The 11,998-nt window shown below is 44.5% G+C and overlaps 2 protein-coding genes across 2 annotated transcripts; both read right to left on the reverse strand.

Moving 5' to 3' along the window:
- Positions 1 to 130: 130 nt before the first annotated feature.
- lgi2a (leucine-rich repeat LGI family, member 2a) lies at positions 131 to 5,050 on the reverse strand. The gene is made up of 8 exons (XM_085906156.1): positions 4,841 to 5,050; positions 4,604 to 4,675; positions 3,583 to 3,654; positions 3,444 to 3,515; positions 3,279 to 3,350; positions 3,038 to 3,204; positions 2,448 to 2,612; positions 131 to 2,302 (listed from the first exon to the last, which is right to left on the reverse strand). Exons 1-8 carry the CDS (start codon positions 5,005 to 5,007, stop codon positions 1,485 to 1,487), a joined length of 1,605 nt encoding a protein of 534 aa, XP_085762282.1. The 5' UTR covers positions 5,008 to 5,050; the 3' UTR covers positions 131 to 1,484.
- Positions 5,051 to 5,745: 695 nt separating this feature from the next.
- sepsecs (Sep (O-phosphoserine) tRNA:Sec (selenocysteine) tRNA synthase) lies at positions 5,746 to 9,838 on the reverse strand. Its single transcript, XM_085939006.1, has 11 exons — positions 9,799 to 9,838; positions 8,887 to 9,002; positions 8,672 to 8,826; positions 8,467 to 8,585; positions 8,073 to 8,385; positions 7,862 to 7,964; positions 7,669 to 7,798; positions 7,116 to 7,207; positions 6,659 to 6,752; positions 6,491 to 6,581; positions 5,746 to 6,382 (listed from the first exon to the last, which is right to left on the reverse strand). Exons 2-11 carry the CDS (start codon positions 8,998 to 9,000, stop codon positions 6,151 to 6,153), a joined length of 1,443 nt encoding a protein of 480 aa, XP_085795132.1. The 5' UTR covers positions 9,001 to 9,002; positions 9,799 to 9,838; the 3' UTR covers positions 5,746 to 6,150.
- Positions 9,839 to 11,998: the final 2,160 nt, after the last annotated feature.

The raw sequence follows: 11,998 nt of genomic DNA on the forward strand, positions 1-11,998 counted from the left end.
TCATATAAACTGAAAAATAAAAAAAACCCGAATCACTTTAGGAAGTGATTCGTTCACTCTCGTTCACTTCAAAGAGTCGTTCTTTTGAACGAATCGTTCATTCACGAACCAACACTAGAAGAAGCCCATCTTGCAATGTTGGCTTTTATTGTTACGTTGACATTTTGAACGGTTGGATGGATGTTCATCCGCTTCACATATTTGTGTTCATGCTCTTCCAAACTGCTCAAACATGATGACATCATTACATCAAGCTGTTGAGTTCTGTTTTTCGGATGGCCAGGCATGTTAAGTGGTTGTCTGGAGGGTTGAACGTGTCATTTGCAAATTAACATTCAGCTCACGGTCGAGCGATGCCGGGCTACAAAACCCAAATGCAACATTGGTAGTAGTTTAAAGGTTTGTGCGTCAAAACAAGAGATTCGCGCGCATGCTTCCAAACAAAAGCTTGAAGCTTAAACGTGGGCAGAAAAAGACAAATGGACCTTTCTGTCCATTTTTAATCACACATCAACGTTTGAAAAAAAAAAAATATTTCATTTGTCAAGTCTGCGCGGGGGTTGGTAGAAATCATTAAAACCTTCCGGAAATGAACGGGAAGAAAGCAGGAATTTACAGACTTGGAAGTTAGCGAGTAAGTTTCATCATAATCAAAATTAAAAAGACAAACGTTTCATTGAAGTACAATTGAATATTTAGGCTATTCCTCGATGAAAAAAATGCAGAGTGCAGGGCGACTGAGTTGGGTGCACGACGCCTACATGCAAAGTGCATTCTGACGTCACATGCACAGACGACGTCCAGACTCGAGAACAAAAAGCGCGAGGAACGCAATAAATCCATAAATTCAATCATTAAACTGTGCTGTTCTACATTCGATTCAAATTGGCTGGTTCAAAAAAATATTTGGTCATTTCTACGAAAGAAGGGCAAGGTGGATTTTTTTTCCCCCAACACCGTTTTAGCTGTATTCAATTACGACGCGTCGTAAAATCACATTGCGTAAGCTTTTATCACAGAAGCGTGGAGCTTCCAATTTGGAGAAATTCTTTTTGTTCGGCAAATCAATTCAAATGTACTTGGAGCTAAATGCTACAAACGTAGCATTTTACCCATTTTACCCATATATCTTTTATTCTGGTGTACTGTAGGCCAAATACTAATACAAAAACAAAATATTTTTTTTTTTACTTGCACATGTACAAGTCAATAGCCTGTGGCATTATGGGCAAAATGCTATTTACGTAGCATTTATGTAGCATGCTACTTATGTAGCATTTAGCTCCAAGTACATTTGAACAAATATTTCTAGTATGTTTGAACTAATTTGCAAATATGTTTGAACGTATTCGTGTTAGGTAATATAGCTAAACTCCTGGAAATATACTGGAAATTTTGTGAAAATTCCGCTAAATCCCGACACGTCGTTCCTCAATGGCGGAAGACTTTGGGTAGTTTGAACCTGGCTATATGGCCCCAGTGACTCACGAGCTCAAGTCCACGATGACGTGCTCCCAGATCTGCGTGCTCCCCTTGAAGCTGGACGTAAAGACAAAGTCCCGTCGGTCGGTGGACACGGCGGTGAAGGATCGCGGCGCCTGGATGTAGACCTCCTTGAAGCGCTCAAACACGCTCTGCTGCTCATCCCATTGGAGGATCTGCGAGAAGGTGTAGTCGCTTCCCAGGGCCAGATAGTGGCGCTCTTTGAAGGAGAAGGGCTGCAGGATCATGGCGCCTCGCGATGGTAACGCCTGGACCTCAGAGAACTGCTTGGCGCCCCAGTGCAGGACTTTGGAGTCCCCGATGTAACGCGTGACGGCCAGGTAGAGCTCGTCCTTGATCCGGAAGTGCTTGACGGCCACCACGTCCTCCGTGTTGGGGATCTCGCCCTGGAGTGCGAACTTGCGGTTGGTGCGGCTCCATTGGTAGATGACGGGAACTTGCGAGCGGCTCGCCAATAGCAGGTGCGCTTTCCCGTCCAAGTCCAAGAACTCGGCGTCCGTGTCGCGGTACCACTCGTGAAGGGACTGGTAGGAATAAAAACCGCTGTCGTTCCACTTGTAGAGGGTGGACAGACCCGCTTTGGAGCTGTCGGCAATCACGAAGAAGCGGTCGGAGCCGATCTGGAAAACTTCGATGTCGTTGGGCTTGGAGATCTTGGACACCTCGATGTCCTGGAATTTGGTGAAGGTGCTTTGGTCCTCGTCAAACTTGTAGATGTGCGAGCCGCCGAAGAGCTGAGCCACGATGATAAACACCTGGTCCTCGATCACCACCGACTTGCATCCCACGATGGACTGACCTGAAACAATTACAGAAAACGAAGAACCAATGCTGGACTCCAATTGACGGTACAAACCAAAGAATCTTCAGGCGTTGGCGTTTCTGTGAATCCAGCAAAACCAGTGCTTGATCTTGGACTGCCATGATTTAAAAGACAAGTTCACCTGTGATGTTATCGTAAGTCCTGAAGTTCATTTCGATGTGGTCCCACTGGAGGACCATGCAGCTCTCCACGCCGGGAGCGGCGACCGCCACAAAGACGTCGTTCTTGTAGCTGAACGTGTCGACGGACAACGACTCCGAGCTCATGCTTTGATGCAGGATGAAATCTGCCGAAGGGAATCGTCATCGTCAATGCTGAGTCATCATGCACCAACGGCTCGATCTGGTCGCGGGTGGCTCACTTGAGCTTGATCTCAGTGCAGGGCATTTTTGTGTTTCTGCTTTAAATCAGTTTGCTTCCAAAGATCAGAGCTCGCTTGTGTTAGCGACGCTAATAACACTCTCTTTCCAAATGCTACGACGTTTCCATTAAGCTAGCTCATGCCATAAAAACAAGAAACTGCTTCTTTGTCCAGTCACATTTAAAAATTGTCTCTCAGGTCCAGTTAGCGTAATGTAAACATTTGTCCATTGCTTAGTCAGAGCTTGCAAAGTTCGATTGGTAAAATGTATCGGTAGCAATGAAGACACATCAAAACATTTATTCTATTGAAGTCAACTTTATCCTATGATCTAAATCTTTATTGCTCACCTGTCGAGATACACTCGTTTTGCAAGGTCATGTCGTTGAGGCGCTTGTCCTGGACGTCCTCCGGCCCGGCGCACGGCACGTCGGACACAGTGGCGTTGGTGCTCCTCAACCACGCCATCAACCACTTGGCTTGGCAGTCGCACTGGAAGGCGTTGCCTCGTAGGTCCCTACGGAAAGATGACCGCTGATGTTTGATATCACCGAAACAAAAATATCAAAAGTCGCATCTCGACAAACTCACAGCTCGATGAGAGAGTCCAGCTCATTGAAGAGGTCCCGAGGCAGCGCCTTGATTTTGTTGTTTGCTAGCGACCTGTGGCCACAAGACAGACAAACAACCAAACAATCCATAACACCTTCATTTCTGTCAAATCCAGATGAACCAAATCTAAAACGAGGAACATACAAATGCGTGAGGTCCCGCAATCCTCGGAAGGCATATTTGTAGACGGTCTCGATCTTGTTGCTCTCAATAAACCTGTTGAAAAACAACAACTTGCTCAGTTTACTCTTGCTAACCTGATCGAACCTTCACTTCCACTTACAGGTATTCCAGATGCGGAAGACCAGAGAAGGCATCATCCCTTATTGTGGTAAGCGAGTTGGAATTGAGAAGCCTGTGAGGAAAGGAAAGACAAGATAAAGACAAATTTGATTTGAAATGCGTATGCGGTGACGTTGAAGCTGTCGTCACACTCTGTTAGCAGCACTTAGCTAGATTGATGACTAGCGGTGGCGAGCCAAAGACCTTGTGCTTTCAATACTTGCCGAGGTGTTAAAAGCTTCTAAAAGCTTTCGAATAGCTTTTAATAGGCAATAAATCTGCCCGTGCCTACCATGCACAAGCTACAAAACAACCTGGGCTCCAAGTTCATAAAATTCTCAGGATCAGGATTTTGGTTTTGCGCAGGCATGTGAACACAGCCACTAGTGGTGCTCAAGCACCTGCCCCACTACCCTGGATGATTTTTTTATTTTTTTTATTTTTATTTATTTATTTATGGATTTATTTATTTATTTATTTATTTATTTATTTATTTATTTTTAAATTCATTCCATTAACCCAAAAACTTTCTCCAGGCTGTCACAGCAAATATTTTTAGATTATTCTATTGATACTCCATCGAGTAATTGATAATCAGATATAATGTTATTTGCATTTAAATGGATTAAAAATACATTTTGCCCTAATTACTGTTAACCACTTGTTTTGGGTTATTTGGTCTTGCTCAGTGATTAAAAAAACAAGTAACACCACTTGAACAATGTTTAGTTAAAAAACGTCTAAACGATTACTCAATTATTAAAATGCAAGGCATTTAATTTTTGGTTTTATCTAATTAAACCCCTTTCTAATTTATACATATCATTTTTGTTTTTTATTTTTTTACATCTTTCTTTTTTTACCCTTTTTTGTGTGGAGTTTGCATGTTCTCCCTATGCCTACTTGTTTTTTTTCCCCTCCGATCAATTTTAGCAACGGATGGAATTTTTGGAGTGTTGAGCCACCTGCCTCCCAAAAATGTTTGTGTGCGTGCCTGATATATGAAAATGAGAAGCTCTTACAGCAGCTGGAGTGACGGCATGTGCGAGAACATTGCCTCTTTGACCTCTGAGAAAGTGCCATTGACGATACTCCTGTAAGCACAACACAAAAAAAAAAAGTATCAACACGGAAATAAAGAACCGTTTCTGTTATTTATGCAAATAAGTCTGCTCAGATGTTAATTTCCTCGTTTTCCATTCATGTTTTGCGACTGCGTCAAAGAGCTGGCGCGGGCTCGGAGGACGGCGAGTACTTACAACGAAATGATGTCGCCGGGGCTCATCCTAGGGATGGAAGAAGAACCGACGCATATGATGGATTCCTTGGAGCAACTGCAAGTTGAAGGGCAGCGAGCAGGCTTCTTAGCCAGGCTGCTGCACAAGCACACGCAAAGGACGAGCCAAAATGTTCCTATTGGCGGCATCCTTGCTGCTGATGATGCTGATGCTGCTGTTGTTGGACTGGCATGCAGGACTCGGAACGGAATCAAGCAGGCAAGGCTTTCCACCCTGCACCACGCGACGCAGTAGCGGACCGCAGCGAATCAGCGGCAGCCCCCCCCCCCCCCCCCCACTTTTATTATTTATTAAATCAATTCTCGTCTTGCTTAAACACACAATCGCCGCAATACTGACCATTTCTCAACTTAAGGCACACCTTTTGTTTTTGATGCAGTAGCCAGAAGCTAGAAAGCCTCTCTTAAATAAATAAATGAAATAAATAAGGGCGCACTGGGTAGCACGTCCGCCTCACAGTTAGGAGGGTGCGGGTTCGATTCCACTTCCAGCCCTCCGTGTGTGGAGTTTGCATGTTCCTCCAGTGTCCACGTGGGTTTTCTCCGGGCACTCCGGTTTCCTCCCACATCCCAAAAACATGCTTGATAGGCCGATTGAGCACTCCAAATTGTCCCTAGGTGTGAGTGCGAATGGTTGTTCGTCTCTGTGTGCCCTGCGATTGGCTGGCAACCGGTTCAGGGTGTCCCCCGCCAACAGCCCGATGACGGCTGGGATAGGCTCCAGCACACCCGCGACCCCCGTGGGGACTAAGCGGTTCAGAAAATGGACGGATGGATAAATAACGCCCCCAAAATATTGATTACATATTTGCAAACTATTTATTTTCACTTGAAGTAGAATTTGATGTTATAGATCAGGAGTTTTCAACTGGTTTTGTCCAAGGGACCACCATCATAACCAAGAAGCAACTCAGGGACCACTGCTTTGGTGGAATAATATTTCATTTTGGACCGAAGGAGGATAGATCTATACAAGCTATTCATTTGCATCTGTATATCCATTTTGGGAAAGTCAGCTACATCTGACATCATTTGGATGGATAAATGATTCTCTAAATTAGCAGCAAAAGAAATCAAGTTTAAATCATAAATCCATTTTATTTTTAAAAAAATGGTACAATTATTTTCCGTCTCCAATTTTGAAGACCACCTGCAATACCGCCACGGACCACCGGTTGACGGTCCCTGTTATAGACGAAGGTGTCACACAATCTACCATGATTTTACAGCATAAAAAAATATAAATAGAGCAACATTTGCTGATCTTTGGATTTAATTTGAATTTGGAGAAGGCAGCGGAGAACTACTTTGAAGTGAATTTGCCTCTTTGCGCAGGATCTTGAGGCACTTGTCCAGCCTTTTGATACAGAGCGCCACATCGTCGCGGGTGATGCCCACGGCGGCCGCCGCGTTGAGGTACGGGCACGGGTAGGACTCGGAATGCGACATGAACCCTCGAAAGGTGTGCCCGCCGATGCTCTGCTCCTTGCCGAGCGGTACCGCCCTGTAAACAGCCACGAGCTAACTATTACACGAGCGATCTTGATTTCATTATTCTTCTGGCGCTTTTTGGTTCGTTTGCCACCTCCGGATTGAAGATCCGAGTCCATACCTGGCTCCTGAAACTTGACGCGTGAACAGCATGGCGCCCAGCTGAGTCGGCGCCTGGTCGCAGCCGGCCCGCAGTCCGTCCAGCGACATGGCTGCCCCCCCGGAGGAACAAAGTAACAAAGTGAACAACACGGGAAATGACGGACGGCACCTCAGGTGGGGTGCTCACCGAGTGAAATGGGGTTATGTGGGATGTGGAGTAATCGTTCCCCGTGCGCCGAAGCCAGCTTCTTCAGTTCCTCGGCTAGGAGCGCGTAGATCTCCTGCGAGGAAACACATACAGGACTCATGGAGCAGGCCTAGCATAAAACTGGACGGCACTAGAAATAGCTCTTCTTTGTTGCTTATCAAGCGATTCTTCTAGTGAGCGCAACCCTTTGGAAAAAAAATAATAATAATCGAGCGCAGCAAATTTTTGAGAGCCTCTGAGACGCTATCGAAACCAGGACGGGAGTCCGCCTCATTGTTTATGCACAATGCGGGGCAAGAGGCAGCATTAGGGAGTCTTGATGGCATCGGGTCACCGGAGGGAAATTTCCTCTTTATGATCCATCGATCATACTTATGAGATTTAGTTTCATAGTTCATAAGCAGAAACTGTGTCATCGCTTTCCCCCCCATCTTACCTTCCTGTCCGCTAAGAGCTTCTTATAGCCGCTGGTTCCCAGAGTGAGGAGCGTGATGAGGAGGTCCAGTGAAGGAGAGGCAGATGCTCGGCCTGGACAAACAGGCCGTTGAAATACAAACAAACTTGATGTAAATGACATAGCATCATTAAAAAGAATTAAACAGAAATTGTTTTTGACTTGGCCACCGGGGGCAGTATAGAACAGACAAATGGATGTGTTGCTCACTTAGGTGTTATATACCACACTGGATTTCTAGGTGGTCCTTGCCTTTTTTCAGCAGCCTCTTATTGTATAGATTAGTCCTCCCAAGAACTCAAGTGGGATTCATAATAAAACCTCATATACTTTGTGCTTGTCAGTACGGCACTGATATTAGTTGTTCCATGCAGGCAAAGCAACACAGATGCTAGTTATGTTAGCATTAAACTATAGTGAGCTTTTCTTCGGGCATTTTTAAAAATTTTTTTTTTTTTTTTAAACAGTCACTAGATGTTTTAAACAAAACAACAAAAAATGCACACGTAGTTGTGCGACAATGAGCTCACTCCACCTGGGTAAGTCTTGCTAATCTCCTGTACGAAAGCTTCGTCAAAACCGGCGATGACGGCGCCCCCGACCGGGACCATGAAGTTCTTGTCCAAACTTTGGACAAAGGCGTCGATTCGTCCGACACGAGCTCCCTGGTGGATAAAAAAAATAAATAAATTAAATACGAATCTGCAGGTAACTGATGTCCTACGTACCTGTTGGATGAGGTGCATGCACTTGGATGATTGGACGCCATACGCGTTGTTGACTATGTGGGGGATGTCATATTTTGAGCACAGGGTGGCTAGCTCCTCCAGCCTGTCAACAGTCACAATAGTTGGAACACTGGAGAACATCCCAAACTCCAAACATTGTTGCATTTGGATTCTAAAATGATAAAGATGTTCAGTAACGTGCTCGGCTTACCTGTCAGGCACTCGCGGCGCAAAGCACGACGTCGTGGAATGAACGCAAAGGATGCTCTCGGCTCCCAGCTCGCAGATTTGCCGTTCCACCGCGTCCACGTCCGTCCGCAACTCGTCGCCCTCGAGTACGTTCTCCACCACGACTGGCTCGAAGCCTGCTGTGATCATGGCTTTGAAGCAGGACTTCTGGTCGATACGCGGCCAGATGATGTAGCGGGCTTTGGGTCGCCGTTGGCGAAGGGTCAGAAAGCAAAGAGTCAGGCTCATGCCGGTTGCCATGGGAACCACGAAGCAGCTCTTTACGCTCCTTACTCCTGTCGGACAAAAGACGAGCAGTCAGTAAGACAAGTTCAAACGGGTTATTTTAAATGTCGCGTCCGCTGAGCGTCACGCACCTGCCATCTTTAAAATGTCCAGCACGAGCAAGTTGGTCAGTTTATTGAGTAGACTGGAGCCGGCAGCTTTTGGCTGAACGGCCGCGATGTCACCTGATCGACCGATGCCATGGATCAACCTGCACGTTCAAAAACACCTCCAGCTTCATCTGCTTAAAGAACGTTTAAGAATCGTCGTCTAACTGAGCCCAAGAGCAGACGGCACCTGTAATGTCGTCTGGCCACCATGTTGGATGCCACACGGCCTTCCCGCTCGCCCACGCCGCAGTTGCCCAGGAAGTTGTTACTGTCCATGACGGCCAGTTCGTTCAAGAAGAGCTCAACGGTGGCCTCGCTCCAGCCTTCCTCGGGACACTTCCCCTGCAAACAAACAAAAGGCGTGAGACAAAGCGAAGCCAGGATCGCACACAGTGGCTTTACCTTCTCCAGCAGTTGCCTGACGAGCTGCTCGTGGCCGCGGCGAGCTTCACTCGCTTGTCGGACGTACGACGCCGACACCATCTTCTCGCTCAGTGTGAAGTTTTCACTGTTCATGGCTATTCAATGCACATTACGTGTTAACATAAAATTATATATGACCAAACCGTGCCATAGAAAAAATGGACACCCACCAAGGAGTTTGTAATTGCATTGCCACAAGATGGCGGCAGAGGATCATGACGAATAAACACTGCTTTGAATACACTGGCTCTCAAATTCTTACAAGAACCAGCTCCTCAAAAATTTTTGTATGATTTAAATAATCAACCGTAGCGATATTTTATTCCCCAAAACTATAGAAAAGGTCAAAAGACACAATTTCTGTTTGATATATTTTAACTTGATGCACTCTGCAAGAATACAAGGTTTTAGTTTTTTTGACAACAAAAACAAAAGTAAAAGAGTGTACTTGAAAAATGAACCTATTGCATAAGTTAAATAAGAAATGCACTTAAAAGTTTAAAAACAATTATTTTATTTTTTACTTTCACTTTCTTAACAGTGCACAAGATGCATTCAAAGACCACCAATAAAACAGGACATCTTAAAAAGACACGAAAATAAAAAACATAGGCGACAAAGAAAGCTGGCACGTCCGTCACAAATACAACAGCTCTCACTTTTCAATGACAAATTAAACTCTCAGATGGTGCAACAATAGTTGTGCTGGTTAACTCGTGCTTCCTGTCCTGTCACGTAGCATATGTATGTATTTACGTGACGATCCTTTGGCTAAATCAACATTTTACATGTTAATAAACGCACAACCTATCCAACAACACCCTTTGCATAAATTACAGTAACATTAACGCCTAATCTTATCTTAAATGTGAATATAAATCAGTTGCTCACCTTTCTGAGGTCCGGTAGCCGTATCAAACGCGGAAGTGACTGATCATATGACGCGTGGTCAGGTGACTAACATTTTGTCACCCTTAAAGGGCCACACAGTACAATTTGACGTCATTCGATGTTTTCTGGCAAAATTGATTACAATTGAATGAAAACATCTTTTGAACTTATTTCTATCTTATCACACATTTTTTTTTGTATTTGATCACGTGTGTGTGTATAGGATTATGCACTTGATAAAGCCACGTCAATCTTTTAAATCACAATGTATTTATTGATACAATAGTATATTTGAATCCTAAAAGATCAGCAAGACACACATTGATGAGAAAATGACAAAATTGTTCTGCGGTCTGTCAGGTTGCTTGGTTGAAATATGGACGAGAAAGAGGGCAAGTTGTTGGCATAGCAGGTTTTCTAAAAGAACAGCTATGCCAACATCTTGCCTTCCTTCCTGGACCCATTTCTCTCTATTTCCAATATTTGAGATGGTAGTGGTCGATTTGCTCCAAGAGAGGCTGTACAAACACATATTATGTTATTTCCAAAAATTAAATAACAAAAAAAGCAATGCCGATAACTTACCTGTTAGGATGTTTGGCTCATACGAGCTACCGTCGTTGTCCTGCATCACAGTGAGTCTTCAAGAGAAGCGCAAGGAAGTTTGACGTCTCAACAAGATCAACTGGTCACCGCCCATTTATGTGCGTTTGTAAAGTCGCTCCACGAACTGTAAAGGTCTGCCATCGTACAAATGCGCATGCGCTCATTTGGGTGTCCAGCAAACCGGCCAAGCCTTAAACAATCCAAGATCGTCTGATTCTAATCATCAAAACTTCATCGTGACGTCACAGTGGCATCGCAAGTGGGGTATTTCCATCCGATGTGATTTGCTGATGACGAGATTTTGGGTCATTCGTGATTCACGCAATGATTCAAAACGTGTCTAGACCCAAAAAGTGAACACCAGGCATGACAGGATCATGCTGTAAATAAGCAGAGAACAACTTGAATTGAGTCAGGGTGGATTTGTTGAGTCGGACATACCTTTTTTTGCAGTGGCGGCTTCATAGAAGCAAGTGGATGGACTGGATGTCGTCCTTTACACGAGATCAAAATCACATTCCGGACTCTTCCACCATTGATGACTCACTTCTCAAGGTGCCGACTTTGCCACTCCCAGGATAAGCAGCATTTATAGGTCAATTTTTTTTTATTGTCTGTTGTTTTTCATGGTTACAAACCTAAACAGCAACCCAAAAAAGTTATGCCCAAAGGAGAAATGATGATTTCCATTCAAATACAACTATCAGGATGTCCCAGTTGGATTTAGATCTGGTTTCTGGCCAGGCTTCTTTCTTTTGGCCTTTTTTTTGTATCAATGACAATCCAGCTGAATAACACATGCAAGTTGTGAGTCAGTGCTTGTCTGCTGAGGCCCTCATTTTCATGACCACCCAGCCACCCCCTTCCAAATAAAACCATGACCCCACTCACACTACAGCCTCCCCGGGAGACGTTTTCTGCTGACTCAAACCCAAACACGCCCCGTGACGGCGAACGAGCAACGTCGACCTAATAGTTGACCGGCCCACGTGCTGCTAACTTTGCTCCCATGATTGTCAAGTGCTGACTAATCGCTTGCAAATGAAGCTGTGAATGAGTCGCCTAGTGGCCGTGACATAAAATGAAAGTCTCAACCTGCTCACATTTATGCTGTGACTCACGCAATACAAAGGTCAATCGAGCTGACCTTCATATTTGTATCGGACGGTGCATTTGCATTATTATTTTTTTAAATGACCATAACACCCCATTAGCATGACTTCAAATTTTCAGGGAAACAGGATTTAGACTGTCTTAAACATTCTAGTTGTCCAGTTAAAAAATTCCATCAGTCTTCGGTACATTTTACAAGAGTGCCATTAGTCTAAGTATTCCAAATCCGATTTTCCTTTATTTATCTCACTATTTTTTTCTGCTTATTCGAAGCCTTTTAAAATGAAAATGACGTGTTCAATAGCCTGTTTTTCAACTCTACAGTCACAAAAACAGATTTCAGATTGACTAAATAACTCCACCGTATTCAGTTCTGTCCTGTTCTTTTCTATTTCAAATGGTCAGGCAGGTGTCCAGTTTTGACCACAAGAGGGCGCTACATTCCCGCTAGTAACCGCGGAGAGCAGGCTGTCAAATTCCA

The sequence above is a fragment of the Syngnathus leptorhynchus genome, chromosome 2, assembly GCF_054491065.1.
Source record: "Syngnathus leptorhynchus isolate UIUO chromosome 2, UIUO_Slep, whole genome shotgun sequence".
NCBI classification, from domain to species: domain Eukaryota; kingdom Metazoa; phylum Chordata; class Actinopteri; order Syngnathiformes; family Syngnathidae; genus Syngnathus; species Syngnathus leptorhynchus.

Bases quoted from the DNA above. Each gene is read 5' to 3' on its own strand.
- lgi2a (XM_085906156.1), bottom strand. From the start codon at position 5,007: ATGCCGCCAATAGGAACATTTTGGCTCGTCCTTTGCGTGTGCTTGTGC. The intron at 3,205-3,278 runs GTGAGTTTGTCG...ATCTTTCCGTAG, and splicing joins CTGGACTCTCTCATCGAGCT to GGACCTACGAGGCAACGCCT. The intron at 2,613-3,037 runs GTGAGCAATAAA...TCCCTTCGGCAG, and splicing joins AAACGAGTGTATCTCGACAG to ATTTCATCCTGCATCAAAGC.
- sepsecs (XM_085939006.1), bottom strand. From the start codon at position 9,000: ATGAACAGTGAAAACTTCACACTGAGCGAGAAGATGGTGTCGGCGTCG. The intron at 8,586-8,671 runs GTGCCGTCTGCT...TTGAACGTGCAG, and splicing joins GTGGCCAGACGACATTACAG to GTTGATCCATGGCATCGGTC. The intron at 6,753-7,115 runs GTAAGATGGGGG...GTTTCCTCGCAG, and splicing joins AGCTCTTAGCGGACAGGAAG to GAGATCTACGCGCTCCTAGC.